This window comes from Leptosomus discolor, chromosome 1, assembly GCF_034619465.1.
Source record: "Leptosomus discolor isolate bLepDis1 chromosome 1, bLepDis1.hap2, whole genome shotgun sequence".
In the NCBI taxonomy this organism is placed as follows: Eukaryota; Metazoa; Chordata; class Aves; order Leptosomiformes; family Leptosomidae; genus Leptosomus; species Leptosomus discolor.
In genome coordinates this window covers 164,727,738-164,743,609 of record NC_141391.1, presented here as the reverse complement: position 1 = coordinate 164,743,609, position 15,872 = coordinate 164,727,738, and the positions used below count along the sequence as shown (strand labels likewise).

General features: G+C 44.6%; 1 protein-coding gene across 1 annotated transcript in view; it reads right to left on the bottom strand.

Annotated features, from left to right (window-relative positions):
- The window catches only part of GRIN2B (glutamate ionotropic receptor NMDA type subunit 2B), a 169,935-nt gene extending 155,649 nt beyond the window's left edge, over positions 1-14,286 (bottom strand). The window contains exon 1 of the mRNA XM_086469920.1: positions 13,876-14,286. Coding sequence (XP_086326046.1) covers positions 13,876-14,286 — 411 coding nt within the window. The remainder of the gene's footprint in view (positions 1-13,875) is intronic.
- Between the last annotated feature and the right edge of the window lie 1,586 nt (positions 14,287-15,872).

Here is a 15,872-nt window from a genome sequence, read left to right as displayed (position 1 = left end):
GCTGTTTCCTGCAGGCATGCACATACTCCAAAACTTTGTCAGTCCCATTATAAATTATTTCAGTGTTCAGACCGCAACTGCAGGAGATCAGCCCATAAAGCCAAGGAGAACTCACTGCCGAGAGACACGTCCAAAGTTTGTTGTGCACTTCCTTGCCCTGCATTTAATCTCATTACGCCTTTCAGACATTCCCATCTCTCCCCTTCCCAGGGATTCAGTCCTCGCAGCACCACTGCCCTGCCCCCTCCTTTCTAGATCAAGAGATACATACTCCCTTAGTTGCACCTCCAGGCTGGCTCCTCCTCAGCCCACCCAAGGCACCCACTGGTTAGAGCATGGCCTGTTCTCCTCCAATGCCATTTGAGGAACCCAAACCACCACAGGTTTTTTGTAGCCACGCCACAAGGCTAAGAATAAGGCTAACCAGAAAGCTCAACCAGCCCAAAGGCAAAAAACTGGGGCAGAAAACAGATGTCTTCTTGTCAGTTATGAAGAAAACCAAGGTGCAATTCACATTTTAAGTGCAATTTTAAAGTCTCTGCATTGAAAACATAGTTAAAGGCACATGCCCTCCTCTTCCACAGAGGATACTAATAGAATAATCCAATTACTGCTGCTGTCATCAGGCTAATATCTTTGCTCAACACGTCTGGTTTTGGATAGAAATATTAAAATCTCCAAGACTTGTGCCATGTTCTCCTTCAAAAGTTAACCAATAGGAGCACGCGACACTGAGCAGGTGACTGTTCATGGCTATGATCATTCGCTGCTGCTATCCAAGCCACTGCGGTGCAGTAGTGTGAATCACAGAGTGCACACATGTGATGCTGAGCGCAAGTGTGAACCAAACATCCAGCCCCGAGAGACATCACCGCTGGCATTACATGCTCGCATGCTCGTCTATGCAAATCACAGATCAGGACCACACTGGGGTGAATCAGAGTGAGTCACCGTGGGAGCGCATGGCAGGGAGGGCGACCACACTGCAAGCGTGTTTGGGACACTGTGCATGGGTCACTTGTGCAGAAATCACAGCTCCCAAGACACTCTAACACAGGGCTTTGCCCACCTTCTGTGTGCCTTTTTAGATTGTTTTCTTTAGAAAATGAGGCTCTTGCAAACCTGGTGTATGTGCATTCGTGCGTACGTGAGTCAGGCTTCCCAGTAACTCTTGAACCTGCTGGCCAATTTCCACCTGATTTGACAAAGGGGCAGAGGACTCAAGGAGAATTAAATTCTTACAGTGCTGTACAAAATACAGCCTGCAACTGCATGCAGTCCCAAAGCTTTTGTCTGGCCCCACAGCAGTGAGCATGATTCACCCACTCACAGTCAAAGGCTCACTAGGCAATCAAATAAACTTCATCCTGACCTGGCAGCATGCCTGTAGTGGGCAGCGCCTATACACAGAATGCCCAGGGCACCACAGTACATCTCTTTTGCCCAGCCAGCTGGTATAAAACACACAGTCAGAACTGGGAGAAAAGCAATAGGAGACCTGGGGGGACTGGGATTATTGTAGGGAGGAGGTATAGCCAGCTCCTGAAAAATTGAAGCTGCTATGGGCACACCCACTTGTTTCGACTGGACATCTAGTTGAAACAGGGCAGTGAGTGGAGAAAAGAGATCCTTTTAATGACCTCAGTCCTTACCATTGGGGGAAGGATGAGTTCATCTCCTCTGAAATCTCTTCATCCAGCTCAAGTTCACTTCTCTGTGGAGTCTCTGATGTCTACTAAAGGCTAGGCTCACATTGCAGTCCTAGTGTATAATTCAGTTAAAGAGTCAATTAACCGCAAGATGTGAATCCACTGAAAACAGGATTCGTTCTTTTGGGAACTGACAAAACTACTTGTTCCATCACCCTTCCATTTGCTATGTCTTCTCAACAAGCTGTTACAATGTCAGGTCATAAAATTCGCTTCCACGTGTGCCAGACTGGAGGGAGGGCAGAGTGGAAGAAAAGCCTCTAGCATGGATTTGCAAAAGCAATGAAGGACTCCTTGTGTCCATTCAGAGATACAACATGGAAGACCCAAGTTTCAGAAGGTGGATGTGCCCAGGACTTTTTCAAATTTGGGCTGCCTTAAACTGTCTCATGTGGGTTGTCAAAAAAGTGAAAAAAGGCAGCCATAATCACAGTTCACACTCAAAACACTTTAGCCTGCTTCTTCAATTGCCATCACTTCCTGGGAGGTGGGTAGAGCCCATTAAGATACCAGGTGTCCTGTGCCTGACAGCCTGGCAGGCAGTGCCGTGCGGAAAAGGCGCTCCACTCCACCAGCCCCATGCCACCTGTTCCCAACCCTCCTGCCACCCACCCAGCCCTGCCACACTGAGGAACAGGCTGAGCCTGGCCCACAGCCCGGGCTGTGAAGGAGCCCAAATGGAGCCAGGCAACTTGGAGGCATGGAAGGCAGGCACTTCTGAGAGATGCTCTCACCATACATCGTTATCTGACAAAGGCGTCATTATGCAGCAAGAGACTCTTTCTCCACTACCCGAGCAACTGTCATCTTTGTTAAGAATCCATTGACCCCTCCTTCTTATCTACAGTGTCTTCAGAAGAGGATCATCTTCCTCATGTTTCTCCTGAGCTCAGTAGGCTGTTTGTGGGGGTTTTTTAGCCATCTCTAGTTGTTAACTAAAATGTATTGGTAACCATTGGCTCAGTGCATCCCCTGAAGGAAAGCACGTACTCTCCGTTCTCAGCCTCCTTCCATACTGCACTGCAACAGGAGATTCCTTGCTCCCCACAAGCCTTCATGAACTGGAAGTGGTGGAAACACTGTATTTCCAATGCAGGGAGTCTCAGCAAGAGGAGGCATCCCCTTCGGAGGGAAAACTTGTTTGTTTCAAGAGGGTCAGAGCAACACACAGTCACTTCAAAGAAGAACATTTCTCATAATAGTAATTTTACTTCGTGCTCAGCTCCATGCAGGGTGTGTGAACCCTGTGATTTGGTAGGCTTAAACAGAAGTTAAGACAATAAAATCCTCCCAGATCTCTGACCTTTGATAAATGGGAAGAGCTGGTTAATGCAGCACACCAAACATTGAAACTTCAGCTCAAATACGTTTGTGTTGGAGGGAGTCTGCATCAGCTGGGAGTCACGAGCCCTTACCACACACCACATCCTCAGGGGCAGCTCTGCCCCAGCTGAGATGACACCACACATTGCCCCTGGCCAGGTCCCTGTGGGCTCAGCAGCCTCATCTCCTAGCCCAGAGGGAGTAACCAGCAACATGCAAGGCTGTCACAGACCTTTCCCCAAGCTTTGTCTCCCCTTAGCCGCTTGTCTGTGACATGGTATAGACAATGCTAGACTGCATGTTTGGCTGCAGTGAGAGGATCACCAGCTTGTCAAGCTGGTGATGTTGAGAACAGTATTAACTGAGTAATTAAATCATTTCTGTAATTACTTTCACACAGCTATAAATAATGTAAGCCCACACATTCTCTATGGAAGCCACAATAGCGAGAGAATAGAGGGCGAGGGTTGCAAATGAAAAAGGAGAAATAATAATAATAATAAAAACACTTAACACTTATACAGCACATTGCATTTTCAAAGCACAGTGCAAACAATAATTAAGAAATTGGTAGAGTGACAGACAGGAGAGGGTGAGAGGAAAGGAAACGGGAGAAGGGAGAGGAGGGGAAGGGGGCTAGGTGTGGAGCAGGATTTGAGACCCAGCAAGGCTGGCAGCCTGGTAGACACACTGCTCAGCCCCATGACAGGGCCATGCCAAGTGGCTCTTCATCCTGCACCTCTGTACTGCTGCAGCAAGCCTGGGGGATAAGGCCACAGCTCTGCCTCCGCATTAAATGAGCAGCAAAGCGAGGGCTCGAGCAGGAGCTGGGACAAAGAGCTGCATGAGCACACACCTGGATGAGCTGGCAGCTCCATCACAGAGCATCCTCCTAATGGCTTCTGCCTGTGCCCTCCAGCACGGAGGCTTGGCGGTGACCACGCCGGCCCCAAGCCAGTCAGCTGGCAGCTGGTGGAGGCTGCAGGGGGCTTGCACCCTCCTCCCAGGAGCTTTCCCTCTCCTCACCAGGCCTGGGGCCCCACCCCAGGGTCAGTTGGTTGAGCTGGGGGCACAGCTGAGCCAGACCTAGGCATGCTTTGGGAGACCTGCTGGCCTTATCCCAGGGAGGAGCACTGATGCTGGGCACGTGGACCCTCCGCCCTAAGGAGCCATTCCTGACTCCCTTTGTGGCTCAGTACAAAGCAGGGACCTGTCCGGCCGGAGGGAGAGGCAGCACTCACAGGGAAACCATTGCTGTGCAGTGCTGCTGCCCTGGGCCCTGCCTCAGCCCAGGCCCGCTCTCCTCACCCAGTTTCCATCCGACAGGTTTTCCACTTCTATTTCACACCCCATGTGCTGTTTGCTCAGCAGGTCTGCTACCCACTGCTCCCAGCGCTCGCTCCCATGGCAAGCTAGGCAGCATCACCTGGGCAGGCACATCTCCTTTCCTCTCCCTCTCTGCCTTTTCCTACTCCCCATCTCCTGCTTCCCACCTATTTCCAGGCCCCCTGCCCGTCTCCTTGTTTCAGGATCTCTTCCAGACGTTCCCACTGTGCACTGGCTCCCCATCACACTCCGTATGCCCCTGCTGTCTCACCCACGTTCCAGCCTAGATCCCCTGCTGCACAGTGTATTTTGCCTGGCTGGATCGCACCAAGACACCACAGCAGAGCTCCAGCCCCAGCATGGCCTGTGCAGCCCACAGGTCCAGGTGAAGTTTTGAAGCACAGCTTGCAAGGACAAGATCTTTTCAAGATACATGGCAAACATCTAAAAAGTCTCTGCTGCACATAGGCAGTTTCTCATGCTTACAACATGGCCAAACTTGGTAGCAAAAGCACATTTCTCATTAAAAGTCCTCCCCTGCAAGGCATCCCCTCCAGACCTGTGCCTTTGCTCTGAGGACCTGTGGTGGTCAGGCAGAGCCTTTGGAGGAAAATGCCAGCATTGGCAATATAGGTAAATCATGTATCTTCCTGTGCCACATTTTCAGGAAGACCTATTTTATTTTCCAAATAAATTGCAAAATAAATCAATCAGCTTGAGGCATACACCTGGCATAGGAAACTTTGCTCAAACAGTCATAGTCTGGCAAAGTTACAGGAAACCCCCGAGAGGGTCTGATAACAGGGAATGCTGGGCAAGCTTACAATAGACAGTACTATCAGCCCTGCATGCAATAAGTTCTCCCGCATGCCACAGCTATTCAACCACCTCTAATGGGGGTTACAGGTTCTCCTCCTGGAGTTCAGATTTTCATATCAAGCATTGTACTTACTTCAGCTAGAAAAATCTATTAATTGCTCCCTAGCAATTAGGTAGCCTTTGCCTTTTGTGGAACTCAAAGTACTTTACAAAAACATTGTTACCATCTTCTTGCAAAGGGCAAATTGCTGTAGACAGGAGTAGAGCAACTGTCTTGAAATCACCTTTTATAGCAGAGCTGCAGTGAGGACTTGAGTCTACTAGACCTGCTTGATTCTGCTGGCACCCTTTAGATCAGTCCTGCTCACTGCGTTTGCCTGCCTTTTTTGCCTTTTTCCTGCCTGCCTTTAGGCTCTCCATGTCTTTCATTCCTTCTTCCCCTCCCTTTCCCTGAAACATTCATTTATTGTATTATCAGGAACTTGGTAGATACACAGCTAGAAGCTATTGCCAAAGCACAGAGAAAAATTGCCTCAACAGAGCTTTTAGGGGCTTTTTTTTTTCCAGTGACTCTCAGAACTTATCCTCTTTTTTTCTTTTTCTTCCCCTCCCTCCCCCATGATCTTAGTTTTCCTGTCTGTCTCTTGTCTTGTTCATCCTATTTCTCCTCCACTCTAGCTATAACCCATTCTCTGGTGCTTAGTTCAGTCCTGCTTGAAAACAGCTGAAACAACATAGTTCCCATACTCTTCCCTAAGGAGACTACAGCACATCCGAATAAAACTCAGTGTCTGAATTTTTTCTTGTTATGCATATATATCATTTAATATTATCATTTAACATATCACAATATATCATTTAATATCTTTTCTCAACTTTATCCTGTCACTCCTACTTCTACTTCTGGCAGCTACACCAAGCATTATTTTCTCTAATCTTAGTCTACTTCTATTCACTGCATATATAAATCATACCCTGACTCATTTTTCAGCCAGTCTACAATATGCATGTATAGCTGTTTCAGTCTTTCTTCATATATCAGTTCCTCCAGACCCTTTACAGAGTCACAGACTACAATTATATCTTTCCCTGTACCCCGTTTTTTTCCAGCCGGTGTATATGTAATTCTAACTTCCTTCATAATCCATCCCCTCCAAACTTGGTTAATGAGGCAAATAAAAGGCAGAGAGAATAAGAGATTCCCTGGAAAGAATTGCTTCTCTCTGTCCCGCGGTTACTGAGGAATGACACGTGGATCTAAAGCAGCAGCATCGGGCAATTTCACACTCCGTGTTTTCAATTTCATTTTGAGGCCAGTTTAGGGTAGGGACAAATTTGAGTGTAATTAATTTAGATTTTGTGAGACAAGTAACCGCTTGGGGTTGTAATAAGGGACTGCTAGCTCCAGAATGAAGAAACTAATCTCCTTGTCCAGCTGGGGATGGCACAAATTGATTTAATACTTTTGCGTTGGGTTTTTTGTTTTGAAGAAAGGAGTTATAGTAATGATTATAAATAACTATGGGTCAGATCTCATCATGCTCCCAGATTTTCTTTAGATAAGTGCTCACAGATTTGGAGATCTACCTAAACATCATCAGTGTGAAAATCAAGCTTAGAAATCTATCGAAAAAGAACTTTTTCACAAAAGACCCATTATTTACCAAGTCCAAGCTGTGTGGAAATCAAACTTTTCCTCATAGATATTTCATTACCTCTGTTTCCAGGTAGACAATGGCAACACTGCATGTTAACATTAGTAGGAAACAGACTAATTCAACTTCTCTTTCTCTCAAGTAGATTGCAGTGGTTGCATTCAGAGCTAAGCAAGGAAAAGTCTTCTGTCACTAGAAAGAAAACATCACTATAACAACAGAAGAAAACTAACACTCAGTACTCCTGGAAGAAGAATTCTATGACCCAAAATAAAGCAGCTTATAAATAGCTACAAAAGGCTGATGTAAAGGAATCAGACTTCAGTTTTTCTTGGCATTTGTTGTCTGGGACAACTTCTGCTGAGGGAAGGCATCCACGCTTCCATGTAGTCGTCTTCTCCTTCAGGATCCTACCCCTGCCCCAGCACTGCTACTGCCCAAAAGCATCCCAGGGCACCTTGTCCCCATGTGATCCTCACCAGGGTCCTTCCAGGTTTTCCCCTCCCTAACCCTGTGACACTCAAGCTCAGACTTCAGGTGTCCAAGGCTCTGCATTTCCAAGATTCTGCATTTCCAAGGCTCAGGACACATTTGAAGTGCATCCAGTAGAAATTATTAGGGGGCAAAAAAGTGATGGGAATATTTCAGGGAAAGTTACCTTTCCAGAAGGATTTTTTTTTTTAAGGGGATTTCTTGTTGGGTTTTTTTTAAAATCAAACTCCATATTATTTCCTGTGACTCTTGAAAACAACACCTCAAGAAAGGTGAAGACCTTGAGATGGAGTTCCTCCCAAGCAAACAGGAGATAAAGTAGAGGAAAACTTTAAAAATTAAAAACCCAGACAAATTTAATAGGATATTTAATAAAAGAAACAATACATTTCTTTGAAAAGTCATTTTTTTCATTTAAATAGTATTGATGAGAGTACTTGAGCCCTTGTTCAGAAAACGAGAGTTAACATTGAAGGATTTAACGGCCCTGGGAAGAGGTTAAAGCTCTTAAAAGTTCATTTCCAGGTTTCCTAATATCTGAGGGATTTTAAGTGCTGTGACTTATTTGTAAAGCAAAAATTGTTCTAGGGAATGTTCTCAGATGTTAATTAAACTCCATGGAAATACGCTACTTATATTCCCTTTCTTTCTATGAAAAAACGTAATTTTGTATGGATGGATTAGACACAGATGTAAACATAAATTACAGATCCACCTGGCCCATTATTACATGTGTATACTCTAGGGAAAAACAACATTGGCATACAACACTGACTTCTATTCTCTACGTTTCTGTGACCTACCTTTCTTCTCCCTCCCCAACTTTTGCAGCAGACTCGTAGTTTGAGGACACACAATATTTAGTTCATTTTTTGTGAGCTACATGGAGCTTTTATTTGGCAGCAAAAGGAAAATGAGTACCAAAAGCAAAACAAGTGTATTAATCATGTCTGCAATAAAACTATTAAAAGCTTGAAGGGAACCTGCTGATTTTTTTAATTTCATTTTTTAAAATCAAACTCATCTTTGCTAATCACTAGATTAGACTAAGAAACATTTAAACTATTACTATCATCAAATGCAGTTTCAGAGAAATGAGAGTGCTTTGTGAAATTACATGAACTGTATATAATTTTGCTTTGGAGGGAAAAAAGGGATAGAAATCTTCTAACAACATTGAAACATACTCTTTCAACATTTGCAGATCAAAATGTGTCTCTTCTTTCCCCACCTTCTAAGCAGCATTTTGTTTGGAATTTATTTCACTTCAGTTCATATAATCCATTCAAAGGGAACTTTTTCTTTTGTCTTTTTTACTGAATTTCCTTCACACAAGGGCTCTAAAAATTTCAGATGTCATCCCTAATGGAAATGAAATAAATTTACATCAAAAAAATAAGGTTTGCATTCCCCATGCATCTCTATTATTTAACCTTTGGACACCTGAGAGTGAAAGTGCTTTCCTTTTAATTACAGATGTTCTGCTTTTAGCAGCACTGTCCCAGTGTCTTTGACTTTGTCCTGGTTGCAGTGTGTATCTAGGTACTCAGCTTATCCAACCAGTTTTGGCTTCGCTGTACCTGCAGCATCACTTTGCTGCACTCTGACCAGCAGCTAGTTTTCTCCCCTGGTGCTTTACACCTACTGTCCAAGTTTGGACTTGCTCCCCACCAAACCACCAAAGAATATCATTGCTGCAGCAGCATGGCCCAGGCATGGAGAGATCACAGCAACCGTCAGCATTGAAAGACAGAGAGACAAGACGTCTTGGAAACCTTGACAGAAAACAAAAAGAACGGTGACAGGGTTTTATGAAGTGGGGATGGAAATACAGAGGAGAAACTGCAGCTTTGGTGTGAACTGGGAAAAAAGAGCAAGGTAGCAGAGCGAGTAGCAGAAAAGTCAGCTCTATGCTGTGTGAGAAAAGAAAGGAGAATCTGGCCTAGAATGCATCACAGATTTTATATTTCATGATAGTTTCATACAGCTTTTATATAGATTTTATTACAGCCACGGCCCAATTTAATAGATCATTCTTTCCTACCATCTTATTTCCATCAGTATGGCTACCCTGCGTAGGCAAGCCCTGGAGAAAATAGCAAGGGATGCAGAGATAGAGGAGAACGATTTTCAGCTGGAAAAACATAATCACCCTCTCTTCCAATATTTTTCCTGGGTGCTGCCTGTGCACCAGTGTGTTACTATAAAGCTGCACAGGACAAGAAGCTTTGGCAAAATAATCTGACTGTGGAGAGGTACCGAGGGACAGTTCCACCAAAAATGATAGCCACCAGCTGTGCTATAAAAGAACCCAAGGCATTTTCTGCTCTCACCTTTTCTGCTTTCATTATCACCAAGTTGACTTTTTCTGTTATTTAAAAAAAATAAATAGTCTATCATTACAACACAGACTAGTCAGCCAAATGGTGTGGTCATTATTTAGGCAAGAAGCTGCATCTTTTCCAACACAGTGTGTCCTAAATCTAAACAACAATTCACTCTTCTCTTAAGGTACCTATAAAGGTACATTAGTATTTCCTTTTCTGTGACTGCTCCTTTACCTCCTAGTTCTGAGCAGAAGTGATTTTAGAAAATATTGAAAATATAATGAAGAAAAGCCCAGCCCATATGTCCAGTCTCAGGTCTGCAAACACAAGATATTGCTTTGTGTGCTTATCTGAACTGAAGCTTGGTTTGCAGCCTTGAAGGTTTCCTTCCACCATCAGTCTCCTAACACAGAGCATCCTCATCCGTCAGCTATTTCCACACTGTGATAGGATTGAATTTCTGCTTTCAAAACAACTGGGGAGAAAGGAGAAATTATTTTAAACACCAGAATGGGAGCAGATATGCTCACTGGTCACAAGTGCATTGCAGTCCTCTGGACAATGCAAACTAATGCTTAAGATCAGGCAACACAAAGCTATAAAAAAAAAAGGTCATTGCTGCAACTTCAGGCAAACTGAAGAGACCGGAGAGCTTCCACAAGCAAAGTTCTTGGGTCACAAGAACCTAGCATTGGTGGTGGTGCACATTTCTCTCCTCTCCATCTCATCTATTCGAGATTAATCAGTGATCCACGCTATTCCCTTTCTCATCAGAGGTCCAGGTGAAATGATGCTACTGTCCTAGTCCCTTTTCAAGGTGTCAGCACCAAAACAAGGACCAGGTGTTTCCTTGTAGGGCTGAAACAGTACAATCACTCTTCTATCCTGCCCCACAGCTGCAGGGCTTGCTCCTCTGAGAGGAGCTAACACAGGGGCTATTGGACACCCTCAGCCAACACCCCCCGGCCACCCAGCCCCAACAAAATGACTGCTGCAGGTCATGGTGTTTGGCATCACTGCTGGCACATTTATCAGAGACTAAAGGCACCGAATGGGCTATGACAAGACTGTGCCTCGGCAAAGTGGTCTCTCCAGAGCTTGAGTGAGGCACAGCATGTGTCTATCCTTCATCGTTTTCCTGGAAATAAACCCAGATCGCAGTGTGCACATAGATGATCTGGTCATTTTCTTCTGATGCCAAATTAAGCAGAGATTAAATGTAACACTTTGTAACAGCTAAACAGGTGGGATTAGAGACATGCGCACCGAGGAATGAAACAGCAAAAACATATGCAAATTCCTATATACTTATTTTTCAGAGGAAAAAGGCAAAACACAGGGTAAACAAGAAGATATAAACATTATCTACAAAATCTAATGAAATGCAGTATTAAAGAGCATGAGTTTCAACAAAACAGTTAACTGACATGAAGCCAGCCTATGGTGCACATTATACAATATTTCTGTCTATATATACAGGAAAAAAGAAAATTCAGGCTTGAAATCTTTTTTTTCTTCCCCCCCCCGCCTTTTTGTGTCGCAATTTACCTGCTTCACACTATATTACAAAGCCCTTTTTACACATGGACCCAAATTTCCTCCCAGACACACTTATTAAACCCTCATTGAAGGTGAAACAGAATTTCATATGCTACTCCAGGCAAGGTGGTTTGACTGAGGAGCTTTTTTACATTAACCTCCAGAGAAGAGGGGCTTATCTGTCACACTGAGGCATTAGTGGTTTGTAGTGTTCTTTAGGTTTGCGTTGGCACTACTGATCACAAATGCACAGGGAGCATAACGAAGCTATAAATGCAGGTCTGAACCTGTGAAATACTGAGCAGGTTCAATCACAGCTGACTGCCATGGGCATTAAGGGGATGCTGAAAGAAGCAATCCATGCCTTCAGGATCAAACCCAGCCACACAACTCATGTGCAAAGAACATAAGTAAGAGTCACTAAAAGCAAAGCCTTTGTCAAGGCCCTCTGTGGAAAATACATTGTTTAAGGACTTACCAGGTTGACTTCAGTATTTTTGGTAGAGTATCAATGTATTTACTCTCTACCATATTTTAATGCAATTCATCAAATAAATATTATCCATTGAAGATTACACACCTGTGAATCAGAAGCTGTAAAGGTCAACCTTTTCAATTTATGTTTAAAAGAAATCTTGGCCTTTCCTAAAACTGCAGATCTTTGTACATAACCTGCTTCTCCTGTCTGCAAAACTACAAAAGTTGGGAGTTTGATAAAACAAAGGTCTGCATTCATAAGACTGCCACCTTTGAGCTCCCCATGGGCTGCCTGCCCTCCAGAATGTTCTTTAGAAGCGAGCCAGTGGGGTACACAGGGCAGTCGCAGGAGATGCTGCCTTCCCAGGGAGAGACTGGAGATAGGTAGAAAGAAAAATCTTTGTAAAGTTCAATAGGCCAAATTTTTCTCTGCATTACAGCGGCGTAAATCTGATCTAATCCTGCCAAAGGCAATAGGGCTATGCTGGATTTACACTGTGGGAACCTGAAATCAGAATTTGGCCTCCCACATTCAAAGTCACAAGGACCTTTTCCCAGTTCTTAGGAGGTCTGGCATCAGTAACACTTAGGTTTGTTCAAAGAGGATGTAAAATGCTACCATAAGTGTGAAATGCAGCACTCAAGTAATGCTTCAGAACTCTCTTGCACCGACATCGATAACCATGCAACATAGCAGGCAGGAGAGCATCAAGATGCAGCATTGTTGCCTGACTGTCCTCCAAGACAGAAAAGCTTTATTGTGGGTGGAATGGGGCAGAATGACTTTAGCACATGTGCAACTATTCAAGGACAGAGTGGGAAAAAAAAGCCTGTGATTATTTTATTCAGTGATTGGTTTAGTTCAAAGGCTGATACGAGAAAATAACGCTGCATATTAGCTGCATGTTATTTGGCAACTGAACAGTTGGGCAAAGAGTGGGAAAACAATTTGTGATTAATTTATTCCTATATACTCACCTATGATAACCTGCACTGGACTATTTATTTACAAAGTAAATAAAACAGAAAGTACCTAGATTTCTCAGCCCATTAGATCTCTTTCTGAGGAAAAGCTGCCATAGTACCAGCTTAAATCTCTCCCTTCATTCAATTAGGCCCAATTCTGCCTAGCTAAATGTCTCAAATTCATTTAAGAGGGACCTGTAAAAGAAAAAGGCTGTTGCTTGTGTCCCTGTTTACTTCTTTGCAATGTACAAAGTGTGGTCAACAGGGTCTTCTCAATAAAGGGCTTGGCCCCAACTCTGTCTGGCACTGAACCTGTAGGCAAAAGGACAGCCCACTTCTTTTGTGTATTCCCACTGGCCCACAGCAGCCCAGAGTCTGCTGTTAGCCACACCATCTGGCCAAATGCACACTCAGACGGAAATTTCTGGGTCCCTTGTTCCTCCCAGACTTCCATCAGGTCCAGCTGCACTCCATGGAGGCTCCCCTAAGCTGAGACTTATCAGCTGGCCAAAGATGATGCTCCCTCTGCACCTTGCTCTGTTCAAACCCAGTAGTGAGAAGGCTTATTTGTGTAGTAATTCCCCAGAAGACTGACTGGGGCCTCAGAAAACAGTGAAATGTCGTGATATGAAGGAATAAAGTAGTGCAGTGGAAAAAAGAAAGACTTAGCTGGACTGGTTCAGACTGGTTAGTTGCTTTAGCTAACACCTATTTAACTTCAGGAGCTAATGAACACTTCTGAGAGGATGGCTTTATTAAAGATTCAATTATTTTCCAATTAAGATGTAAGAGCTGTATTAAATGTCCCTGAAAATATCACAATGTCCTCCAGCTACATGCAGGAAAACCCCAAGCTAGCATCCTTGTCTCTTCTAAGGTAAAACACAGGGAAAAATAAAACCTTTAAATAAAATAATTTTTAAAAAAAAAAATCACAATTGTCAGGGGCTCTTCACTCTTCGTAAGGAAGAAGAAAAGGTCTGATTCTTTTGCAGCTCTCTTCTACCTACTCTTTTTCCTCCTTGGTTTTTCTCTGTTGCAGATGATTCCACATGATTAATAGGCTCTTCTCAGCAGTGCTACACACAGTTAGTTCTTTTAATCTCTCTTTGAATCTGGGACTCTCTAATCCCCCAACCCTTCGGCCCCATGAGACTACACCTGAGGATCACAGAATGAGATATTGCTTTCTGTTTGAAGTTTCCATCTACAGGTCTGCAATAGAAGGACGCTCAAATTTACCTTATCTGCCATGATCATAGACGAGCCTCCATGGATGCCCAGGATGGGAGTTAGGGTCTGCGCAGAGATGAAGTCCAGGATCTGGGCAATGGCTTCCTGGTCTGTGTCATCAGCAAATACCACCCCTTGAATCTTCCGGTCTGACATGAGGTCACAGATGCGAGTGATGATGCTCTTGGGATCTGTCTCATTCATGGCCACCAGCTCCACCCGAGGCACCACTGAGAGGTGGTGGAAGTCATCTTTCTCGTGGGCATCTTTGATGGCCACTTCGTCTGAGGTCCCCACCAGGATGACTGCAATGCCAATGCTCGGGTGGCTTTTCTGGGCATGGGCCCCGCTCCCTGTTGTTGCGAGGACTGCCAGGACCAGCCAAAACCTTGGAGAGTAGCACTCCACCCTGGGCCTCATCTTCAGCTCTTACACTCCCTGAGTGAAGAAGAAAAAAAAAAGAAAGGGGGAAAGGAAGAGAAAGGGGAAGTGATTAATTGACAAGTCAATCATGCACACAGCCTTCAAGGCAGATCCACTGATCTTCCTCAGTCACTAGCCCTCCTCCCACCAGTCCTTCTTGCCTGATGTCCAGGCCTTTGGCAACATTCAGGGCTCTGTTAAAGTCAGGGTTGGGGGCAAGTCAGACCAATCCAGCCTCTACTTCAGAGAACAGCCGTCAGCAGAAGATGGGATCATGTCATCTCTCAGGTCCCATGTCACTCTGAGACCCAAGTCAAAAGTGATAGAGAATTGTCCTTTGATGGCTGATTGGCTGTCTTTGTGAAACTAATTGCTTATGTCAAGCCTATGTCTAAGTGCTCAACACAAAGGAATTACTGGTGCTTGTGATCAATTTGGCCTTCTGCTGGAGGTATAAGCAGCGAGGCTGAAGGGACCGGGTAGATAAGGATTCCCTTTTACTTCCTCAGCACAGCTCCTCCAGAATAAAGTGAGGACAGATGGGCAAGGCCGTTAGATGTATATGTATGTTTGTATATGTGTGTCTGTCCATTGCATTCCTACCACTAGGACACACACAGCTCCAGTCTGTAGTACAGTCAGCCATACGCCTTTCACCCATTGTCCTAGGTTACAGTGTAAAATGTGCCAAAAAAAAAAAAAAAAGTATTCTATTACCATCTTCAGGAGCTGTTGAGACCAGGTGGGGCGGTGCTCCTTGCCTCCCCCCTCTGGACTATCTTCTGTTACTGGGCACAACAATGCCTTATCGCATGACCCATCGATAACTCGCTCCTGGGCTATCTCCTGTTAATGGCCCATCAAGGAACTGCCTCACAACTCCCCATCCCATTGTGAGATGCTCCGCCCGGGGGGAAGGAGCCAAGCAGTCCATGCTAAATAAAAACTGAGATCTCGAACACCCTAGCAGCCTTCTTCCACTGGATTCCCAGAGGAGTTTTCCCCCCCACTGGAGTTCCAGAGGACAAGAGCTACCTACCTACCACTGGACCTTCGGAGGAAGACCAGACCCTTTTACAAGATCGCTGCTTCAACAGCACTACATTCATCACTTCAGGAGGACTGCAGCCACCATCTTATCGGACTGCTACTGCCACCCTAACAGGGTGTCAGGTTGTATTTCTGACTCTGTCAGTGTAAACCAGTGGGTTGGTTTTTTTCCTTGCCTTGTGTTATATATATATATATATATATATTAGTAAAGAACTGTTATTCCTATTCCCCATATCTTTGCCTGAAGGCCTGTTAATTTCAAAATTATAATAATTTGGAGGGAAGGGGGTTGCATTTTCCATTTCAAGGGAGGCTCCTGCCTTCCTCCGCAGACACCTGTCTTTCAAACCAAGACATCCATAAAAGGTTCATTTCTTCTTAAAAATCAAGGAACACAAAGTTTCCCAGTAGTCATGGCCAAAACTGGATCAGTTCAGTGTGGGGAAGACACTGCCTCCAAGCCCAAGTGACAGCTATTTTCACCCTAAAGCAGAAAGACCCACAGAGCTTACAAAGGCTCACCCTCAGCT